We start from the raw sequence: 23,311 nt of genomic DNA, 5'->3' as shown, positions 1-23,311 counted from the left end.
GGCGATGGGCGTTTGCTGCCTGCTCTGCTGGCCGGGTGGCCGGAGCCGAAGGGGAAAGGCTGATCGTCCCCTGCCTCTGCGGCAGCATTAAAACCTCTGTGTGTGTCCCTGGGAATATTTGTGCCTAAATGCAGCACGTAAAGAGGACACGGGGGGTCCCTGAGGGGTCCCCGGGGCTGCGGAGCTGGCAGTGGTGGTGACCTGCCTCCCACGCAGGGGAAATCTCCTTCATTAGTGGCAGAAAACAGCAGCGCGGGCACGAAAAGGCAGCGATAATGTTTTATTTGTGTCTTTTTACGAGGCGGGCTCTTGAAAGCTGCCCTGGCACGAGGAGGGGAGCGTGATATATTGGTGGCTGCTGGAGAGGTGGAGCGTGACGGTGCCAGAGGAGAAACGCATGGCAGGTCCGTCTCCCCCGCCCGCCCCATCACTGCAAATCCTGCTGGTGTCCCCAGCTGCGAGACGTTGTGTCCTCAAACATGTCCCCAAAGTGCTGGAGGGCCCCAGTGTGTCCCCAGATGTGAGGTATTGTCCCTGTTCTGAGATGTCCTTCACCCAAGGCATGTCCCCAGGTCTGAGACACCATGCCCCGGTCCAAGACACTGTCACTTGACCCTAGACATGACTCCAGGTCCAAGACACTGTCCCAGGTCACTCTTTGCAGGTCCAGGACACTGTCCCCCAACCCAAGACACTGTCCCTTGTCCCCACATATCATTCCCAGGTTCAAGACCCCATCGTTTGACCCAAGACCCCATCCCTCAAGCCAAGATGTGTCCTCAGGTCCAAGACATTGTCCCTTACCAGAGACACCATCCTCCAGGCCAGGATTCTCCCAAAACACTGTCCCCAGGTCTGAGGCATTGTCCCTTGGCCCAAGATGTGTCCCCAGCTCCAAGACACCATCACAAGACACCAACCCCAGGTCTGAGACACAGTCCCCAGCCTGAGGGACCATCCCCAGGTTGAAGACATGGTCCTCATGTCATGTCCTCAAGTGCAAGAGATCAGCCCTGACCCTGGACATGTCCCCAGGTCCTAGATGCTGTCCCCAGCCCAGGGCATTCCCCAAGTAGGAGATGCTGGAGAGCCAGGGGGCAAGCAGGGAAGCAGAAAGCAGCAGGCAGGAGTCTGGAGGGCAGAGAGGAACTGCAGGGTGACACCAAAAAGCCAAACCTCTGGTCTTCAGACAGCAGAACCCCTCTGCAAGGTGGCACGGTCATCCCAAGCAGAGCCTCACACCTGCCACCAGAGAATCCCCACTGGGTCAGCCAGGTTCTCGCCGCCTTCCTGACAACCCTTCTCAGGGGGACTAAAACAAGCCCCAAGCCCCCAGTAAATCGCTGTCCTCCGCCTGTGGCGCATCCCGCGGCACCGGCGTCCTGGCTGGACAGACGATATCTATAATCCTGCCGCGCTGTCGGAGTAAATCTCGCAGCTCTCCCAGCATCGCCGAGACCCCAATAAATATCTCCATTTCCTGCTGTCCTGGAGGGAAGATCTGATCAGCTTTTAAATGTCAAACATAAAGTAAAGTTTGTCATAAAAAACCCTGTAAAAAAAAAAAAAAAAAAAAAAAAGAAAATACCCTGTTGAGGCAGGCCGGGAGCCAGAGCGGAGTGTGGCAGCATCTGGAGGTACTGGGGGGTGGCTGTGTACCCCCTTCCCATTGGATTGTGTGTGGAGGGGACCCATTTTAGCCCCATCCCACCCCAAAAGGGCTCTGCAGCACCCCTGCTCCCGGGATGGGAGGGGATGGGGATGGCTTGGGCATACGGTGGGGGGATTAAGGGTGTTTTGGCAAGGTGACTTAGTGGGCACCCCAAATCCTGGTGGATAAATTGGGCGCATCTCAACCCTTCACCAGCACCACCAGGGAGATCAAAAAAACCACGACCCCCCCCAAAAGACACCACCCCCCTAGTTTTTTCTCCCCGCCTGGCTCGCCAGCTGCTAATTCCCCTCCATTTTAATGCCTCCCATGACGCCATCCCATTTGGGCTCTTCTGAATCATGTCGTTTCATGTACTAATTAAGCAATAAGACACAACAGGGCATGGATTTATGGGGCCGTATTTCACGCGTAGGTGTGTGGTGGCACCGTGCGGCTGCCAGCACTTCCCCACACCCGCAGCACCCTCCTCATGTGGCTGTGGCACCCAAGGGTCCTGGCTGCCACCCTGGGGTCCCCATTCCAGCGCAGAGCTGGTCGTGCCCCATGGTGGACGTGTGGGTGGGGAAGTGCCCCCCAGCACCACGGAGGAGGCAGGAGTTGGGAGATGTGGAGGGCGGTGGTGAGCACCCTTGGGTGCTTCCCTGCTGGCAGAGGGTGGGGGTCTTGGGTGCTTTGGTGGGTGCTGTGGGGTGAGCACTCCTGCTCCGCTCCTGCACAGCATCCGCCCAGCTCCATGTATGCTGTGTCCCTCTGTCCGGATGCCACCCTGGGGACACCGGCTGGTCCCCCTGCCTGGGTGCCACCCAAATCCAGGGAAAGCAGGGCCGGGCTGGGTGCAGGATCACACCCCCACACACACATAGTGTCACCTGCAGCCCAGTGTCACCCACTGTCCGGTGCACCCACTGTCCAGAAATGGGCCCGGGCACGGCATGGCTGGACCGCCACTGCCCTCTACCCTCCCACGGCAAAACGGCAGCTGCCCCCCGGCAGCCCCCCACCCCTGCCCCGACCCCCTGGGCCAGGCCAGCCGGCGAGGGGAGGTGGGAGCTGGGGGCAGTGATGCCTGGGATCCAGCTGTGGATGTGCCGGGGATCCCCTGACCAAGCTGTGGATGTAACGGTGACCCCCAGGATCCAGCTGTGGATGTGGTGGTGAGCCCCTGATCCAGCTGTGGGTGTAATGGTGACCCCCGATCCAGCTGTGCGGGTGTGGCAGGGCCAGGTGGTGCCTGTGCTCACACTTGAGCGGTTGTGCCAGGTGTGTGTGACTGTCCCTCCGCTGTTTGGCACCAGAACCCTGGTGCAGGGGGGATCCCCCAGTCCCCCCAAAGTCCCCCAGCCCCTCGGGGGCTCTGTCAGAGCAGGGAGGCAGTGGAAGGCAGCCAGGCGCCATCCCTGTCCCTGTCCCCATCATCCTACCCCTGACACCATCCCTGGCCTTGGCCCTAGCCCCATCCCTGTCCCTGTCCCTATCCACATCTGCGTCCCTGTCCTTGTCCCCAATCCTGTCCCTGTCCCCTTCCCCATCCCTGTCCCCAATCCTGTCCCTGTCCCTGTCCTTGTCCCCAATCCTGTCTGTGTCCCTGTCTTCATCCTCATCCCCGTCCCCATCCCCATCCCCATCCCCATCCCCATCCCCATCCCCATCCCCATCCCCGTCCCCGTCCCCGTCCTCGTCCCCGTCCCCGTCCCTGTCCCCGTCCCTGTCCCCATCCCCATCCCCGTCCCGGTCCCCATCCCCGTCCCCGTCCCCATCCCCATCCCCATCCCCGTCCCCGTCCCCATCCCCATCCCCATCCCCATCCCCATCCCCGTCCCGGTCCCCATCCCCGTCCCCGTCCCCGTCCCCGTCTCCGTCTCCGTCCCCATCCCCATCCCCGTCTCCGTCTCCGTCCCCATCCCCATCCCCGTCCCCATTCCCATCCCTGTCCCCGTCGCTGTCCCTAGCCCCGTCCCCGCTCCCGCTCCCGCCGCCGCCTCATTAGGATGCAGCGCGGGCGGCGACTGCGCCAGCGCCGGGGCCGGGCCCCGAGCGGGGCAGCCGCACACACCCCCCGGAACCCCCCCCCGGTAACACCCCCGGGGGCATCCGCCCCCACCAGCCCCCCGTACTCCCTTTACGTACCCGTGAGCCCCCCATGTGCCACCCCGGCCCCCACCACGTGGGGAGGGGGCACCCCACGGCAGCCACCCACACCCCAGAGACCCCCCACAGCCATGCACACCCCCCCACGCGCGTAGAAGCACACGCATGTCCAGCCACACGCGTGTCCCGCCTCCCCCCGCTTTGCAACACCCCAAAACCCTCCCGCACCCCAATACCCCTCCAGCCCCCCATCGCCCCCCCCCCCCAATTTACAGCACCCCCTCAGTTCCCACCATTCCGTGGGGAATTCCCCACCACGGCTTGTGCCTCAGTTTCCCCACCCAGAACTACCCCATCCTCCCCCCAAAAAAATTGGGACCCCCACCCCGCAGGGCGGCCGCCGTCACGCCGCGGCGGCTTCGCAAATCCCGCTATTAATCGCAAGGTCAAAGCCATTACGGGGATATTAAACCCATCAGAGCCCGCGGGGGGGGCGGGAGGGTGGAAAAGCGGGGGGGGGGTTGGGGGGTTGGGGGGCCCACCCTCCCGGCTCGGCGGCTTTGGAGGCGCGCACAGAACATTGCTTTTTAATTTAAGCCGTTAAGGTCAGTGGCAGCAAATGGAGCCGTGGTTTAAATCAGGGAATAAAAAAAAAAAAAAAAAAAAAAAAAAAGGAAAAGGAGGAAAAAAAAAAAAGCAGAGGGGGGAGGAAAGGCGGGCAAAGACGGGCGGAGGAGGGGGCAGGGGGCTCCCCGCGGGGGTGGGGGTGCAGGGGAGGTGGGGGCGGGGGTGGGAGGGATGCGCGGAGCCCCCCCCCGCCTTGGGGCGCAGGAGGCCCGGGCTTTCGGTGGGGGCGGCTGGGGGCATGCGTCTTGCACGCGCACACGTGTCCCTGTGCAATCCCCCCCCGTGCACGCGCACACACACACGTGCACAGACACGCGTGCAACCCTAGTGTGCAACCACACGCGCACACCCCCCTGGTGCACACACACACATGTGCATGCACATGCACCCCTGCCATGTGCACACGCATCCATGCACACACACCGCTCGCATCCATGTGCAGACACCTGTGCGCTGGGCACGCACGCACACACTCATGCACACACATGCAACCCCCCATGTGCACCTCGCCATTCACACACACACGCACGTCCCCATGTGCACACACGCATGCACACCCCTGTGTGCACACACAGCATGTGCACTCCCCCCACCCATGTGCACACACATGTAGCCCTGTGCAGCACCCTTGTGCGCACCCCCGTGCACACACATGCACTCACACCCCCGTGCACACCCCCATGCACACACTCACGCACTCACACCCTTGTGCACACACATGTATCTCTCTGCAAACCCCCTGTGCACACCCCCATGCACACCCCCATGCCTCACACCCCTGTGCACGCACACGTGCACACACATGCACTCACACACCTGTGCACGCGCAGCCCCATGCACATGCACCCCTCCCACACGTGCAGCCCCCTCACTCCCCCCACACGGCGGGGCAGGGTGATGGATGGCCCCCTTTCAATCCTGGCTCCTTGTTATTGATTTTCCTTTAATGAAAGTTAATTATAACAATGATTTAATTAATAGCGGCTCTCTCTGCCTTTATGGCTTCCCGCATTAGGGCTGCCTATAAATATGGCTGCCTGACAGCCCGTGCAGCCCCGCAGCCCCCCTGGGGTGGCCCTGCACCCTGGGGTGACGCTGTGTCCCTGCACCTTGGGGTGGCACAGTGTCCCCCTGCACCCTGGGGACCCTCCAGCACCCTGGGGTGGCACTGTCCCCCAACACCCTAGGACGACACTGTCCCCCTGCACCCTGGGAGGTCCCCAGCACCCTGGGGGGCCCTGCACCCTGAGGTGGCACAATATCCCCATGCACTCTGGAGGGTCCCCAGCACCCTGGGGTGATGCTGTCCCCCTGCACACTGGGGACCCCCCAACACCCTGGGGTGGCACAGAGTCCCACTGTGCCCTGGGGTGATGCTGTCCCCCCGCAGCCTGAGTGGTCCCCAGCACCCTGTGGTGGCGCTGTCCCCCAGCACCCTGGGGTGTCCCTGCCCCCCTGCCTGCAGGGTTGACATGGTGCCCCCCAGCCTCACACACAAGCATGCTCCTTGCACACGCATGTGCAAACATGCATGTGTAAGCACATGGACCCTGGTGATGCACATGCTCCTGCACACACACATGTACACAGACCTGGGAGCGCACACGTGTCACGCATGTAGATGTGTACATACACGTACACGTGTGCATGCACCATAGACATGCGCACACAGGTGCAGCCACGCGCACACACACGTGCACACACATATGCACCCCCCACGTCTGCGTGTGCCCCCCCAACTGCGCCCGCAGCGCTCCGCTTGGCCGCCAGGGGGCGTGGGGCGCGGACCCCGCCCCCGCCCGGCCCCGCCCTCCCCGCCCGGCCCCGCCCCGCGGCGCTGAGCCCCGCCGCCCGCAGGGGGCGCGCAGCCCCCGGCCCCGCCACCTCCCGGCCCGCAGGCGGCGCCGCGGGGCATGGGGCGCTCTGGGCGGCGGCCCCCTCTTGCCTCTCGGTGGTGCTTCCGGGCCGCACTTCCGGGCGCGCCTGCGCACTCGCTACCTCCGCGACCTGCCCGCCGCCGGTACGGCAGGTGAGGGCGGCGGGCCGCGGCGGGGGGGCAGCCCCTGGCGGGGGGCAAGGGGAGGGGGTGCGACACCCCCTCAGGGCGGGGGAGGGCGAGGGAGATCTTGGGGTGGGGGAGGGCGAGTAGAGACCCCTCACTCGGGTGGGGCAGGGACGGGCGCCCCTCCCGCCCCCCGGAGCCGGTTGGCGCTGGGGCAGCCCCTCAGTGTGTTTTGCGGGTGACCCGCCGTTGTTCGGGGGGACGTTCCCTCCCGCTGCCTTTGAGGTGATCTCCCTCCACACTGGGTTGCCCCCCCGCCATGTTCCGTCCTCTGCAGCTCCCACGTCCCCTGCCAGGGCTGAGGGTCCCCAGGCCGTGACCCCCCCATGGTCCTCCAGCAGCCGCCTCCAGCTGCACCATTCTCTGTCTGCAGGGCCGAGGCGGCATCCCCAGGGCCTGCCCTGCCTGGTGGGCACCAGGGACCTCCTGAGCTCCTATCGCCTCCCGGGTGGGTGACACCCCCCCGGGAATTGCAGTGGCGCAACCCTAGGACCCCAAATTCCTGAGTCCCATGGTGACACTCAGCCAGGAGCTGTCACCTCGGTGACAAAAACATGTCCTGCCCCACCATTCCCGCATGGCTCAGACCTCCTGTGTATCCCCAAGTCTCCTGCTTGTCCTGGGAGCCATCCCCTATCCGTGAGGCTGGATCACACAGGCTGTGGCTCCTTACACCCTCGTGTCTGTGTGTCTCTTCCAGCTGAGTCCTGTGTGTGTGCCCCTCCGTCCCTCGCCATGTACGCCTGTGCAAAGTTCGTCTCCACTCCTGCACTAGTGAGTAGTGACAGACCCCTCCTTCAACCTCAACATCCCTTCTGTGGGACATGGGGCGCGGAGGGAAAGCATGTGACCCCCTCAGAGACAGGGGGAGAGGTTTGGGGACACTTTTTGCAGGTTTAGAGCCACCTTGGGCCACAACGAAGGTGAGCAAAGCCTGGAGCGATGAGCTGCTCTGGTTAATGATCATTTGCCATCCCTTAATGGTTACTAATTACCCACGTGCTGGGAGTAAAGTGCCTTTGGCTGGGTGCTGGCCCTGGTGGCACGCTGGAGCTGTACATTGATGCCTGTGGCCATGGGGTGCCAATGGCAAGGCCATGGGGTGCCTGGGAGCTTCTCTTTAGCAGTGGGTGCCAGGACAGGCTTTTCCCTCTGGGTGCTGCCAATTCACAGGGCACCCCAGGCAGCTGGGCATGTTTGGGAGGTACCGGAGGTGGCCTCAGGGAGCCCCTGGCTGGAATTTCACTGCCCTGGGTGATCACGGGGGGTGGGGTATCCCACCCAAATCTGAGGGTGGCTGTGCCTTCCAGGTGAGGAGCTCACGGGTGCTGTCCCAGCCCCTCTCTGCCTCCATGCTGAGCAGCCCCGAGGCCCGGACAGAGAAGGTAATGCGCCCAGCTTGGATTGGGGGATGCTGGGGGGTGCTGAGCACTGGCCGTGGGAGGGGTGTGGGGAAGCGATGCCCTGAGAGGATGTAGGGGGCTTGATGGGGGGAGACAGGCTCTAGGCAGGGCTGCGGTAGTCTTAATCCCTCCCTAGCCCTTGCCCACCCTCCCGTCGCCCAGGCGCATCTGGGCGCCCACCGAGCCATCCAGACGAGTACGGCCCACCGAGACATTGACACCGCTGCCAAGTTCATCGGCGCCGGTGCTGCCACTGTGGGGGTAGCTGGCTCCGGCGCTGGCATCGGTACCGTCTTCGGCAGCCTCATCATTGGCTATGCCAGGTCAGCAGGGGCACCGGAGGGGTTGGAATGGGGTGCTGGCTGCCAGCTGTGCCCCTGCTGACAGGCCTGTCCTCTCCTCGCAGGAACCCCTCACTTAAACAGCAGCTTTTCTCCTACGCCATCTTGGGCTTTGCCCTCTCTGAGGCCATGGGGCTCTTCTGCCTCATGGTGGCCTTCCTCATCCTCTTTGCCATGTGATGGAGCCACTGACAGTGATGGTGATGGAGCCAGCACCCCACTGTGCCCGTCCCCCCTCCCCCCCCCAAGCCATGAATGCCAGCAGGGGGGCAGGAGAGAGCCCCGGCCCCCCGCCATGGGCGGGCAGGGAATAAAGACGGTTTGGTATCGGGGTCTCGGCTCCTTGTGTCTCCTTGGTCGCCCTGTCCTGTGTCACTTGCCTGTGGCTGGCACTGTGGAGCAGGGGACGATGCTGCCCTGGGCTCACTTTCCTCCCTGCTGGGGTTACTCTGGGGAGGTGGCAGTGTCCCTGGAGGGGACACCAGGTGGCAGGGGCTGAGCCCCTTTGCCACCCTGAGCCCTCAGCCACCTGTGCACATCGTGCACATCGTCGGTCCCCGGGGGCAGCTGGGAGCCCTCGGGGCCGCAGCCTGGGCTGTCACCTCCATCCATCCCTTGCCTAAGGATGTCCCCCCACCTGGGGACACCTTAGCGGGGACCGGCCGCCTGGCAGCCCCGGAGCCGGGGGCTGTGGTGTGTCTGGCTGCTGGTGTCCCGGTATCGAGGTGTACCCGCCTCGCTGTCCCCGCAGGATGGAGGGCCCCGTGGGCGGTCCCTCTGGCCCGCCGGAGGCCTCCCTCTCGCTGAACCCACCCGAGGAGGCGTGATTAACCACGCCCCTCCGAGGCGAGGCCCCGCCCCCGGAGCCCCCCCATTGGCCCCGGCGCCGTTATACCCTCCTTCGGGTCTCGCGAGAGCCTTGCGCATGGGGCGCGAGGGGGGGCTCGTGGAGGGGAGGCGGGAGCCCCAGCGCGAGAGGCAGCCAGCGCGAGGCCCCGGCGGCGGCGCGGAGCGGCGCGGCCCGGCCCTCCCTCAGGTAACCGGCGGCTCTCGGGCGCGGCGGGGCGCGGGGCGGCCCCGGGGCGGCGGCGGCGAGGGAGGTGGCGGGGCGGCGGCCGGGGGGTCTGCGGGGGGCCCCGGCCGGCCCCTGCCCCCACAACTCTCCCCGAGTTTTCGTGAAGCAGCCGCTCTCCCCTGCGCCGCCTCATCGCTGATTGATAGCGCCCTCCGGCCAATCGGCGCGCTGTCAAGTCCGGAGTGGCGGGAGCCGTGGCCAATGGTGGCTTAGGGGGCGCCGCGATGGCGCAAGCCCCTCCTTAGGTGGGCGGGGCTGCTGGAGGCAGCGAGGGGCCCGGGCGGTGCCTGAGGGGGGGAGCCCGGAGGCCAGGGGGGCCCCGGGGTGGGGGGAATCCCGGGGAAATTGAGGGGCTTGGGGGGCTGGGGGCGGAGGCGTGGGGAGGTCTGCGCGATGCGGGGCGTCAGGAGTACGGGGGGGCCACGGGGCTGGGGGGCTGGAGGGGGCCTCTGGGCTGGGGACTCTCGGGAGATCCTGGGGAGGGTGAGGGGGCTTCAGGGACTGCACACAGGGGGGTGCTGATGGGTGGGGGGGCTTGAGGGGGTTGTAGTTATGGGGGGCTTTAAAGGGACAGTGGTCTGGCGGTTGGATTTGGGGGCGACGGTGGACCCTGGAGAGGTGCTGGGGAGTCTTGAGGCACTGTGGGCACGAGGGCACGGGGGGTGGGGGAGCTTTGGAAGATGAGGGAGTAAATTGGAGGGGGGACATGTCTGTGGAGGTTGTAGGTATGGGAGGCCCTTTGGTGTGCAGGTCCTGGGGGAATCTCGAGTATTAGAGGGGCCTGGGGGGGGACCCTGCGGGGACCCCCTGAGGTGCAGGTGCTGGGGGAGCCCCTCTGACTGGGATTCAGCCCTCCTGGGTGAAGCGGGGTTTGGGCTCAGTGTGGTGGCTTGTGGCTCTTCTGGGGCAGCTGGGGAGGACGCAGGCCTACGTGTGTGTGGGGTCCCAGGGGCAAACTGATGTAGAAAGGATGTGGAGAGGTTGTAGGTGCCTGTGGGGGTGTGATGGGGAGCAGGGTGTGGGCTGGGGTACGGACTCGGGTCTGCAGAGTGTTGGGAGGTGGGGGACTGTCAGCCCCACGCAGTCGCAGGGGCATCAGTGACTCCCACAGCACTGCACGAAGGAGGACCTGCGACCTGCGAACAGCAGGGGTTAGAGAATGAAGTAGTTTCTTCTGAAGTCTGAAACAGTGGTTAATTTTCACTGGGGCACTTTGACACACTCTCAGAAGTTTGAGCTCTCAAAGTGGTGAGGTTTCACTGTGCACTTGCTCATCTTCCCTGCTGGCGCTGTGAAATCCGTTGCCTTTCAGTAGCTCCAACTTTGTGAGCAGAGCCTGGGTCACGTCTCAAAGTTGTTTTGTTCCTACTGCCAGGAGTGCTGGTATGGAGTCCCTCAGCCTTACTAAGGAAAAGAGATCGGCTGGTTCAGGTGTGAGACGAAATGTGTGTGACAACAAAACCTCCTTGTTCTGCTCAGCTTTTGCTATTTTGCCCTCTCTGCCTCTTTGCTGGCTCTTCTTTGCCAGGTCCCATCATTATGTTGTTTCTTCATGAAGTTATCCCTTCTTTCTCTGCTCAGGTCCCTCTAAAGACAACATTTCCACTTAACACCTAGGAGTACAACATAAAAGTGTTGCTAACACTTCAGTGGACTTTACAATTTATTTTGCTTCACTGCAGTGCTCGTTGGGCTTTCTTCCACCAGGCATGGTCTGAAGGGGTTGTCTAGTTCTTTGCAAATGGCTTTAAAAATAGTTGTGACTGAAATGCAGTCATTTCTGGAGAGGAATTCAGCAGCAGTTCTCAACCACGGGCTTTGTTGGACAGTTTTTTTGGATTGGGGTTTTCTCAGCAGAGTCTAAGAATAACTTCAGTGTTTGAATGTGGAGAAGTTTGTGGGAGGTGGATTGAACAGCCAGAATCCCATTTGGAAAATGAATAGGGTTAACATTCTTGCTCCTTGTTTCCTTAAATTGAGAGATCATATTCACCTTCTGTGACTTGAGTGGGGTAATTACTGTTGCCAGCTGTAATCACTTTTCAGGCTGGAGGGTGCTGGAGTGCTTGTTTGCTCTTAGTGTTAAAAACAAACAAACAAAAAAGGTGTGGGTTCCGCTGGTGGAAGCAGCTAGTCAGCCATCGACCTGCGAGGTTTGTAATGATTACCTGCAGCTGGGATGGTCTTTTTCTCAGAAGAGTGTTTCTGATCCTAGAAGTTGGTTGGGAATTGAGAAGTGGAAGACTATTTTAGTATCCGATAGACCTCACTGCTTTGAGAACTTTAATACAGCCATGAACTTCCTTAATTGCATGCCAATCTTTTGGTTATACCTAACTGTAGTATGTTAAACAGTTCCTCTCCTTTTTGACACCTGCCTGTCAACTAATGGTAAAAAAACCAAACATACCATGTCCAACTTACTGCTTAGCCAAACTAGGCATCTAGTTATTTTAATCTTTCCTTGTAAATCAATCCCTTCGGCTGCTTAACTATATTTTCCTGAATGCCTTCCAATTTGTCAATATCTTTCTGATAATGAATAGCTTGGAGTTGAACGTGTTTTGCATCAGAGTGTTGGAGATGGGGACTTTCCCTCCTTGCTCCCTGCTCTGATTTAAAGAAGGAAAAGCTTTACACAAACTTTGAGTATGTTAAAGCGCCCACTTGCAATTTGTCTTTCTCTTAACTTTAAGTTAAGTACCTTAACTTTTTCCATGTTGAGAGATATTTCTAACGTTAATTTCTACTTACTCTTGCTCCTATTTTTGTTTTCCCGAGGTTTCTTATTTTCTGGTCTTCTCCAGCATTTCCTACTGTATGTTTCTAGTACTCTTGATTTTTATTTTTATGTTTTCCCTCTGTGTGATTTACGAAGGTGTCAGGCGAAAATGAACTCGCTGTTGAGACTTGCTGAGTCCCACTGTTAGACACTCAGCCCACCTGGGTACGTTGCAAGTGTCACTACTTTTTTTAAGCTGGTTGATGGGACAGTTGCTAGTCTGAGTTAACTTGGAAATGCTGTACAATCTGTGTGGCACGACTGTGATCTGGTGGTGATTGTGTAGATATGCTGTGTAGGAAGGTGACAAAAATAGAAGGATGTGGCTTAAAAAAAAAATCAAACTTCTCATTAATGTCTTTATTTCCATCTCTTCTGAAACCCCTCGGAGCCTGACTGGAAGAGATGCTGACTGCAGAGGACATTCTCAGGATGGCTAAAAGGGGGTTTGTGTACGTGGTGCGGGACAGGCAGGAAATTTCCCTTACCTGTTTTGAAAGATGGGGAAGTCTGAGAGAGGAAGCATGAGTGGATGGATGTGAGAGGATGGTTGGGGGGAAGAAACCAAATCCTCCTTCCATCCTCCTTGAGCACGCAGGGGCCTGCTTGTAGGGTCCACCGGTCTCACATGATGAAGCAGCCAGGAGGAACTGGAGCTCTTCTGAGGGCGTGCAGTGGGGATCAGGGTGACTAGGACATGTCCTCACCCAGAGCCAGTCACCGCCTTTTTGTGGTGGAAACTTTTAAAAAATGGCTAAGTAAAATACACTCAGCTTCTGGCAGGCCTTGTGGTGCATGTGTTGTTTTTCGCAGCATGTGTTAGCAGAGGATCTCTGGATTGGATTTTGTTTTGGACTAATTTTTTGCTGCATCACATGTGATGCTTTTTTGCATTCTGCTTGGTTTTATTTACCCTTCTGAATTTCTTGGTGCCTTTCTTTTTTTTTTTTGCCTTTTTACATTCCTAGCACTGAGAATTGAGGCCAGACTTCCAAAACTGCTCTTTCCTTAGTCATTTAGCACCCAGCTACAATAAAATATTTCCTCCCAAAATGCATTGTAACACACCTTCAGGACTGGGGACCTGTTGCTTCCTATAACTTTATTAATTTTTTCTCTACCCTTTTGAAGTAATATAGTTTCTCCATTCTGGTTTCAAGGAACTTGTAATACAGCAGGTGAATGCTGAGTGGTGTAGGCTGAGCAGAGAAACAGGCCAGGGGGCTGGGTTTCCCTGGGGAGCTAGAAATGGTTTCTGTTTGGTGTAGAAGTGTGTAGGAAGCTGTCTATAGAGACTAAAATAAAAGTACATTTATAGCCTTGCTTCCTTTTGAATATAAAACTGAGGTTTTAATCAGCCTTCACATCATAATATTTGTCACATCTTTTTGTCTGGCTGATGAATTTCTCCATCATGTCGCTTCAAGTCCTCAGCAAATCCTGTAATTCTGCTGCTCCTTCACTTCTTCAAATTGCTTTGCCCAGCTGTGAGGACTTAAGGCTCGACCTGTGCACAGCCTTGCTCTGGTGGTGGCTGGAGCAGGTGTTTGAGGCCCGCTGCCCTGCGTCCGTGGCCTCAGCCCTCCACCAAGCGATGCACACGGGGGCAGGGAAGCTGCAAGGGCCATGGCGAGCTCATGTGTTGGAGGACACCAGCATTTCCTAATTTATAGCCCATGGAGGTGCCAGTATCCACAGAGGTTCCTCTCCAAGCCGCTGGTTGATGTTGGTGTGATCGGGTTTGTTCTCCCTCTTTAGAGCTGATATTAACAGTGTGTTTTGCTGCAATTAGTCTTGGCTCGTGGGAATTTGGCTTAATTGCTTCTCTGAAGTTCGATTTCATAATCTTCCAAGATGCTTCTTGCTTTTTTCCACCTCCCCGACACACCTGCTGGGGCACGTGCTGATGCAGAAGTCGGCCATACAGTGCCCTTTGTACAGCACATGCTGTATTTTAATACGTGCCCAAGTTTGACGTTTGTTTTTGAAACATGATAAATTCAGCGCCTTAACCAGCCCCAACACGGTGTGGTTTCACCGAGGCTAAACCTAACTTTGATGTAGGCTAATTATTTAGTGGAAAGGGATTTTTGGCTTGTACCTCTTTCGTCTAAGCTCTTGGCATGCTTTGCTGGGGTGGCAGTGAGAGGCCAAGCTGGCCGGGGTGAGTTTTCCTGCCTCCCTGTCACTGTTTTGCTGTTGTGCACGAGCAGGGGCTGCAGTCCCGCAGCAGGACAAGCATGGAGCTGAGCTCCCGGGCGACAGCAACCATTTCTTGAAGTTTCCCAAGGAAAACAACGTGGTTTTAGCTCATGGGGATCACAGATGGCTCTGCCGCTCTGGTTGCAGGAGCAAGCCAGCCTGCGGAGAGCCTGCAGAGGTCTGGAATGCCACTCTGCTGTCCCACCCTTGTGTGAGAGAATGAAGCAGAGTGGAGACATGGTGCCAGCCATTGCAAGCTGGTTCATGAATAAACAAAGCTCCTCTGCCAGCTACAGGCCGTGCTACCCACTGCGGGTGTTCCTCTGCGCGCTCGGCAGAGCTCTGAGCTCTCTTTGTCAGGCACGGCTACTGAAAAACCCTACAAGGGAAGCTGTACGAAGACATTTTCCTCCCCTTCTCCTGAAAAACAGATGTTTGAACTCCTTTAGTATGAAATGCAAGTTGTGCCTGGAGTTGAAAAGACAGTAAAGCTGTGAAGTTCACCACTTCCCTGCCTTTTGGGGATGCGCTGCCACACTTGTAGTGCTGCTATTAGCAGAGCTCTTGCACAGCTTTCATTTTTTTGTGCTTATGGAGAATGTTTTCAGCCCTGGTTGGCAGAGACCTCGTTCTGAATACCATTGTTACTATTTAAAATAATAATAATAAAAAAGCAGTCTTTCACAGGCTTCAGTGTATTAAGGACTTGGCTAGACGTGGACTTGGCAGTGCTAGGGAATAAGCAATGCCCAAATGAGTGTATTTATACCTGTGTAACCGTACCGAGCTGTCTTATGCCCTTTAACTGTTTCCAAAGTGAGTAAACCAGACTTGGAGCAGAACACGGCTTTCTGGGTTTTCTGCCAAAAAGCTCTTGCTGGTGCTGAGTCTGCTGAGATGAAGGAAACAAATCTTCAAATTGCTAAGTAGTTAATGCTTGCAATTATTTAAAATAGCTGGCATCTAAAATAGACTTGTTTCTAGAGGTACAGCTGGTCGTGTCCACAGCTGAAGATGCTGGAAGTCTGAAGAAGTTTTGGAAGTGAGATTGAACTGGTGAAGTTGGAAGTAGGTTGCATGTGGGGAGAGAAAGCTTTGCCAGAATGTGCAAATTTGCAAAATGTGAAGTTTTCTTCAATCTTGTGCTGTTCTTGTTGCAGCAGGGTCTGAAGGTAGGCTTGGCAGCCATTCATGGGCCATTCTTCTGCTGTTCCAGCACTAGGAATAATCCCTTATGTTTTTTTGAGTGTTAGTAAAATAGAGCTGGAGGGTGAGCAGAGGGAGGTGAGATCCAAAGGCAGATTGTCACCAGGGGTGACTGCAGCCGGGTGCCAGGTCTCCTGGAATCAACCGCTGGGTCTCAAAAATGTGAAAGCAGAGACTTAGCTGAGCATCCCACAGTGCAGGGTAGATGTACTGTGTGAAAACGGGGCTGAGGAAGTTTGTCTACAATGTTAATCGGATCAGAAGTCTTTATATGGAAGAGTGCACTGTTACAAACCTGGAGAGTTTATACAAGAGCAAGCATTGCTCATCGTCCAGATCTTCAGTCTGACTGAGCCGTGGGCAAAGCAAATGTGATGAAATGTGATTTTTTTTATTTTTTTTTAAAACGTAATCCTGAATGTGCTGGCAGTGTTTTAATGAGCAAGTATGTTTTCTGGTGCAGGTGGTAAGAAAGTTCCTAAGGGATGCTCGCTTTTCTTTGTGTGGATGTTTTTCATCCTTCTGCCTTACATTGCTTTCTTTTCCTTTGGTTTTTTTTTTTTTTTTTTTGAAACCTGTCTGTTTTTAATGCATATAGAGTGCCCGTTTGTATGATCCACGTTTAGGATACTGTATCCTTCACTGATGTAAGATTTCATGTTTTGAATTATGTAAACTATATATAGGAAATCACTGCTTTGTTCACTGCTAAAACACAATCATTCTGAAGGCAGAATGCAGTTCTAGTTAAACAACTCACAATAATGTACCAAATTTCTAGGCATTGCTTATATTTGGAATATTTCTTGCTCCCTTCTGATTTTAGGGCTCGCATATCAAATAATGACACCATAAAATGTGTGTGCCTTTGAATGCTAAATAAATAAAAATGCCCACATGTGATGTAAATAATAACAGGTGAGACTAAATATTTTTATTTTATGACCACACATACATACAGGAGTGTCGTGCCTTTCTGTCCCCTGTCCCGCTGGTGCTGTTTCAGTTGTTTTAATTCATTGACAAGAGCTTTATCTGGAGGTTGTCACTTACATAAGAGGCTCTCCTAGTCCTAACTCGGTGCAGCCTTGACTTTGATCTTCCTTTAAAACTATTCACACACCATTGTGGGGAAAATATGTTCAAGCTTGACTTGGGCTCTTACGTCCCGTTTTCAGCAGCCTTTTTCTTCCTCACTTTCATTGAAACAAGAGCTCTTAAGCAGCTAGATAATTTCAGGAAATGGGACTAGAGTTTCTAGGTCACTTAGGCATTTCCTAGGTAAAATAATGCATTCTCTAAGGCTTGTCATGTCTTTCTTGTAATTATCTCTGCTCAGTGAGAAACGGTGAGTCTCTTAGGTTTTTCCTTCCTTTCTTAAACTTGAATTATTTCTGTCTCCTGTAGTAGATATCTTGCAATATGTTGTCCCTGCTGTGAAGAAGTATACAGCTGAAGATGTATCACCGCTAATGAAGAACCACAAGGCGACCCGAGAGCCATAGTGTCAGGATCCAGAAGCTGCCTGCGTGCGTCTTGGAGAGTCTGCCTTTAGAGTGTCTGTTTACTCTGTGTGCTGTCGTGCTACAAATTTGAACCTGCTGGAAGCAATGCCAGAAGCATTTCCTACCTGGTGATCTCCGCTTGGAGCCTTTCTTTCTGCAGGCTGCAAGGATTCAGTTGGTTGTGGTATGAAGGAGGAAGGAAAAGCTTGTTGCCTGAGGCTGTGAGGAACATTTGTGCCATGTTGCTTTGGCTAGAGTTGGATGTGGATGTGCTCTCACCTTTGTTGCTCCAGGTTCACACTTAGATTGTTACCTCTGGGTCTGGCCAAAGGTGCAAGGTCTGCTCTGATAGCAAAGGTGACAGCAGTGGTGGGAATTAAGTGGAGGCTTGTCTGACCTCAGTGGAGAGCCTCAGGGACTTCCAGGTAATTCCTCCCATTTTGGAGGAGGTCCTGGAACAGCAAGTTCATGATAAATCGTGCCTGGGGCCTTGCTGCTTGTTGCAGCGTGGAGGCCAGGTGCTGTGTTTGATGGGACCTGGTAGGTGCTCCCATCAAATGCTCTGCCTAGGTGCTGCCGATGAGTCCTGCTCTGTCTGCTGTCGGGGTCTTGCAGTTTGGATTCTCCCTGGTGTCTTAGGGTAAATACCTTGGGGACATCCTGTACAGTCCATCTTTCTTCCAGAAGCTGGGAGGGGAAGCACAGCTTTGGCATGTGAGTGATTGGTAGATGGTCCTTCTCCATCTTCTTGCCTGGGGAGGTTGCTGACTTGCTGGTTTAGGTTGGATTTTGTCTTGTGTTCATCAAAGGCTTCAAAACCCTTTGGACAGATGCCTCTTCATATTAGAAATCTAGTCCTTGGCACCTCACTAGAGAAACCTTGCTTGTGTTAAAGCATGTTTTGCCAAGCTATGGCTGCCTCAGCGACGTTTGGCAAGGATTACTTGAAGTAGGTATTTGAAGAGCAGCAGCTACTTCTCTCTCAGAAATCTGATCATGAAAGGAGGAGCATGAGGATTGTGCTGTTAGTGTGATGGAATCTGACCTCTCAAAGGTACCAAACTCGGGAAGTGCTCATGAGGCATCTGCACACCGGTGTCCCTCAGCTCATGTCGGAGAGCATAAGGACCTCGCAAAGATAGTTCTAGATTGCTCGAGCTTCTCGCAGTTGGTCTCACTTGGCTTTTCTCATCACGGTGTTCCGCAGAGATTTTAAAAATCCCAGTATCCTTCCCTTTGTGCAGCCCAGACCTGTGGCTCAGCTGGGCCCCAGCCATGCTGAGATGACATGAGAGTTTCTCTGACACCTTGCTCTGGAGTTGGAGGCCAGGCCAGATCTGATCTGGAGGCTGGCCAGTGTGAGGAGGCTTTTGGACAATGGAGCTTCTATAATGGTTTTTATCCTGCCAGAACCTAATGTGGAGGCAACGTTAACAAATTACACTTCTTGTTATGGTAACGGTAAACTCGTTGCTGTTTATAAAAAGGTTATAAACGGTGTAAGTTGTGTGGTTGGGAGGGCTGGTGGAAGCTGTGGTGGGAAAAGCCTCCTAGCTGTCTGGAGCTCTTGGCTGTGAGGGGGGTTTGCTGCTGTAACTGCAGGGAAAAGCTTTCCTGGTCTTAGCAAAGTCCGTCATGGCTGGTGCACATGGTTTGGGGCCCGTGTTGCTCCTTTTGCTGGAGTTTGGTTTACGTTTGACAGGATGCTGACAGTGCCTCCCTATCCCATTGCTCGCACACTTGAGAGGAGGAGGGCGCAACTCTCGCTCATGGCTGTTGCTTCATGTGAGGTTTGACCCTCTTCCCAAAGCATGTAGAAATACTCTTTGCACTCAGGCTGTTAATTTGCTCCGGTGTGAGCTGAGGAAAGCTGCTTTTTCTGTCACTTTAGGGCCAAATGTCCTGCTTGGTAGGAAAGATCGTTCTTCTGATAGCAGCAAGTGCAGCTCATGGGGGTGGTGAAGCTCCAAGGCTGTTTTAAGGCACTAGCAAGTGAGAAGCGAGGGTGTTGTGCATCTTTGATGCTATCGAGGTGATAGTTCTGACTGTTTGGGGATGCTCTTGTGGCTCGGAGATCCTCTACGAGCTTCTCAGCAGCACTGAGCACCCAGAAAGGTACAGTCAGGTGGTAAGTGGTTGGACTTTGCTTTCACCCTCTGCTGTAGGTTAACTTGTAACGACTTGTTAAATACTGTATGTCTGTTGGAGATTTACTTCAAGTGAGTTCCTTGCCAATATTCCAGTTTATACAGTTGGGTTTGCTTTATCAAGCTTATAAAGCATAAGGGTGTTGTGCCGCTAAAGCAGATTTTATAGCGTCGGCTTTTGGCCTTCTTTCCCAGTTGACAATTTTAAGCTCTCTTGTAGCTTTTTGGTTACAAAGCAAACATTCGCACTCCTTCTCTTACACCCCAAAATAACTTTAAAGTCAAAGCCTAGGACTGACAGCAGCCTGTGCGTTTTCACTAAGCTTGGTGGTGGCCTCTCCCTATAAAATTTAAAATCTTTCGCAATGTGTGTAGTAGCTGGCAATAGTCAAACGGAGATCTGGGCACCCAAAGGTGCAGAAACAGCTCTGTTCCTAAGTCCCTACAGGCACCTAATGTAGTTTGAGAGTCAGCAATCATTCACCAGTGGAAATTAGGTGCCAAATTGACTACTAGGCAGGCTGGGTGCCTAGCCCTCTGCCTTGCAGAGCTAACCCTGCAACAAGGAAGCCTAGATGTTAAAAGTGGCTTTTTTTTGTTGTTGTTAAGAAAGAACTTGACCTGTTTGGTTTTTCCGCACTTCATGGTGGGTTACGGTGCTCCAAGCCATCTCTGCGATGTGGTATGTTAATCCAGGCAAGCATGGGGAACGCTGATGCCGAACCCCAGGCAAGTGCTATGGCAGGACGGGGTTCCCTTCCATGCGTTTTCGGGGTGCAGCTGCCTCTGTGACCCTGCCGATCCCAGCCTTTTCAGAGCACTGTGTGCTGAATATTCATTTCGATTTGTCAGGAAGCTCGAGGCATAGAGCTGTTAATGACTGCACTTAGAAAAATAATAAAGAGCCTTTCCTGGAACAGTCTCAAAGCAACATGTTTCCTTCCTTGCATTTTAGTGGGAAATCTCTTACTATTTTTGAGAGCTTGGGGCAGTGCCTTATGCTTCCTTCTCTTTTGGCTAGCAGAGTAGAAATGGCTGTCTTAGTCTTTCTTTCCCTTGTACTTGCCAGAAAGCAGTTTGGGTTTTGATTGTAACCAACCTCTCTTCCAGTTCCAGCTCCCAGTGGCAATTACAGATTCTGTCTCAAGTCTGCGATCTTGTATACTCTCCTGTAGTAAGATGTATGCTACAGCACAGATTCTGTGCAGCCATCTATAATAATCTAGTTTATTGTGGTTTTATCTCTTCTTCCCAGTAGCAGTGTACTGCCTGTCCTTGGGGCTTGGTCTAGTGTCTTGAGCACTATTTGTGTTTGAATAGGCTTGTTTGTATTGCAGCTCTGGTTGTTAATGCTCTTGGCATGGCTCCCAGGTCTCAACAAAGTTACCCAAATTGATCTGGGATGGCCTTGCGACTCATTAGTCTCTGAGAATTAATCCCATGTAGCTCAGTCTCATAAAAAGTTAACTCCTAGCTCTGTTTTACCTTTTGCATTAAACTGGCATGCTAAAACTAGAGGCGCAGCAAGGAGCACAGTGACTGGATCGAGGAGAAAACACGCTTTGCCTGCCACAGGTGTAGTAGTACCCGGCCTGTACCTTGCAATAATCCCAGGTAATGAAACCTTCTGTGGGGAGACTTCTTTCTCTTTTTCGGGGGAATATGGGTATTATGATGATTTTTTGACCAACCTGGTCTAGTGGAAGGTGTTCCATGGCAGGGGGGTTGGAACCAGACAGTCTTTAAGGTCCCTTCCAACTCAAGCGTTCTATGGTCATAAGAGCACCGTTTCTGATCCAGTTCTGCCTTTGCTTCTCCTGCTGTCAGCTAAATACTGTAATTTTTCTACAAAAGTCACAGCCCTCCCTGGGTCCTGCACCCTTCTTGAAAAGTCTTTGCCCTGTTTAATAGCCTGGGACAGTTGCTAACTGGTTTTCTGTATTCCCTGTGGGTTGAAAGACGTCTTACCTTTAGCTGCACCTTTGCTTGGACTTGTTCCTGCGTGCCTGAGGCTGGTGTCTGTGATGGGTTTTGCATCTGACTCTGAAGGGCGCTTTTTCATTTTGGAGAGTAAAACAGTTATTATCTCTGCGCCAGTACATGTCCTGCAGTGATACAGGATGGGGCAGCTGCACTGAACCATCTGGGTACCCTCTTTTTGCTTGCAGATGTCTCAGATGAACTCACTCACCCTAGAGCCCCTGCTAAAACCCATTTTGGGGCACCGGGTGCCACAATCACCACAGTGTCAGTGCTGACCCTGACACCAGGCACCCATGCAGTTATCCTGTGTGATTTGTCTGCTTTTCCTCACCACCTCTCCTTCCATCGTTGCCATAACTATTGGCAGACTATTAAAACTGATGCCAAAATTCCCCAAGTTGTCCCTTTTCACAGCACAACGCTTGAGCAATTCATTCTTTTGGAGGCTGCAAATCTGAGGGGTGAGGGAGCACGATGGGAGACTGAAGCCTTTTACTGGAATCTGAAAAATAACTATAGATAAACTCATACACAGGCAGAATATAGAGCGAGGGAGGCTTGATCTTACCTGCAGGTGTCTGCTGTCTCTTGGACACTAACAGCCCTTTTGTTTCTGTGCTGCACCTTTCACTGACAATCTTAACTTACAGTCAGTTCCCTAGGTACGTCCTTTCTCTTGATGTCCCTATCTCTAGCAATTTTCTTTCTTCTAACTCATTTTGCAGCTCATTCTTCAATCAGGTCTTCCTAGGCGAGTAAATCTTAGCAGAGAGAGACTTCTGTCAGCAGAGCATGCAGTTTGCTTTTGTTTTCTGTTCTACTTTAAGTCTATTTTTAGGAGGTTGTTCTGCAGCTCTTTTGGTTTTGTTTCATAGTTGGTGCAACCTCTAGCTTTAATTTTGTGGTCATATTAATGTAAAGTTTATCCTTATGATTTATGGGAATAAACCTTAAATGGGCTGGTACTGGTATACTGGTAAGCGCATTCGTGCTGGAGAGGGGAGCCATGCTGGCAGACTCAAAGTGGAACAGTTTTTATGTACACCCAAGTGTTCATTGGATTTAAAGTATTTCAGTTTGTCTGCAAGGCACAGATGCAAGAGTGTTGGGCACAAGCATGCCTGCAATAACAATGGTCACATGCAAGTATGACAATAGAGCTTTATTTTTAGAGGATTTTTCATACCACCTCTCTCCCCCAATGTTCAGCAGTTAATGACCTGGCAGTTTCTTCCATCTTACCACTGAGGTTTAAGGAAAAGGTTGTGTGGTTTTTTGGGTGGGGTTTGTTTTTTTTTTTTTTTTTTTTTTCAGGGATTTGAGGTGATCGGGGCGGGGGTGGGGAGTGCTTTCCAGTTGGGAGCTGTGAGGGTCCCAGTGTTGGACACAGGAGATGCTGGGCCACCATCGGAGGCAGCTGGACATAGGAGGGTCCTCAGAGGGGATGTAGAGTTACTTGCTCATGACTTTCGCAAACCAGAAGAGGCGTGACTCAGACTTACAAATCTTGGCTTGAGACTGATTCCAGACCTCAGCTGCTTGTCAGTAGTTCAGCTGGAACAGGTCCATAAAAGCTACGAACACAAAAACCCACGCTGCTCATATCTGGATCCTGACGCGCGTTAGGGCAGCTGAGTGTCCTTACCACCAGGGCACGGGGTATTTGTGGGAACGTGCACTTGTGAACATGTGGCTGTGGGTAATGCTACTAAAGACAATTAAGAATCTGACTGTGGCCCTTTCTGTGGCATCAGCCTGGTGCTGCCAGCCAAAACCATGACTTGACCTGTGGCTACAGACATACCTCAAACTCCTCCTCTGTAAAGCTACAATAGTGCGTTGGAAAGGATAGAGAGCATCGTGGATGAAAGGATCCATAAATGCCAAATGTGCTTTTGAAAATGTGTATCCTGCTTCTGGTGTCTCTTCCTAAACTGTTTCCAAATTGAAGTTTGGAAAATGGGTTCCATGAGGTGCCAATGCACATCCTGGGGGAAATCCTTTTCAGGAAGGCTGGTCTTTCATTGCTGTTGTTGATGCATGTAATATGTCTTAATTCCTTTTGAGGGAGTTAAAATATTACCCCTAGGTGTCTGTCTAGACTAGGATAACGGGCTTCGTTTTTTCTTAATGGGTTCGTTAACATGCTTTGGGACCACTTCAGTTTATGGACTGATATACCAGGGGGAAAGTAGCATATGGGCTGACTTTAATA

At 54.0% G+C, this 23,311-nt stretch overlaps 2 protein-coding genes across 7 annotated transcripts in view; both read left to right on the top strand.

Moving 5' to 3' along the window:
• Window positions 1-6,330: 6,330 nt before the first annotated feature.
• Window positions 6,331-8,528, top strand: ATP5MC2 (ATP synthase membrane subunit c locus 2). 2 transcript variants are annotated; one of them, XM_037371329.1, is made up of 5 exons: window positions 6,331-6,419; window positions 7,153-7,226; window positions 7,763-7,837; window positions 8,018-8,178; window positions 8,262-8,528. In XM_037371329.1, exons 2-5 carry the CDS (start codon window positions 7,188-7,190, stop codon window positions 8,374-8,376), a joined length of 390 nt encoding a protein of 129 aa, XP_037227226.1. In that variant the 5' UTR covers window positions 6,331-6,419; window positions 7,153-7,187; the 3' UTR covers window positions 8,377-8,528. The 2 variants fall into 2 exon arrangements, with proteins under 2 accessions (XP_037227226.1, XP_037227227.1); XM_037371330.1 differs by having other exon boundaries at window positions 6,347-6,410.
• Window positions 8,529-9,138: 610 nt separating this feature from the next.
• The window catches only part of LOC119159344 (cyclic AMP-dependent transcription factor ATF-7), a 69,717-nt gene continuing 55,544 nt past the window's right edge, over window positions 9,139-23,311 (top strand). For 2 of the 5 annotated variants that reach the window (XM_037412059.1, XM_037412058.1), the window contains exon 1: window positions 9,184-9,232. The gene's annotated coding sequence lies outside the window, so the exon portion shown is untranslated. Of the gene's footprint in view, window positions 9,233-23,311 lie in introns of all 5 variants that reach the window. The other 3 variants (XM_037412060.1, XM_037412063.1, XM_037412062.1) reach the window with 3 other exon arrangements.

The sequence above is a fragment of the Falco rusticolus genome, chromosome 19 (assembly GCF_015220075.1).
Source record: "Falco rusticolus isolate bFalRus1 chromosome 19, bFalRus1.pri, whole genome shotgun sequence".
NCBI lineage: Eukaryota > Metazoa > Chordata > Aves > Falconiformes > Falconidae > Falco > Falco rusticolus.
The sequence above is the reverse complement of the archived record's forward strand: the minus strand, read 5'-3'. Positions and strand labels throughout refer to the sequence as shown.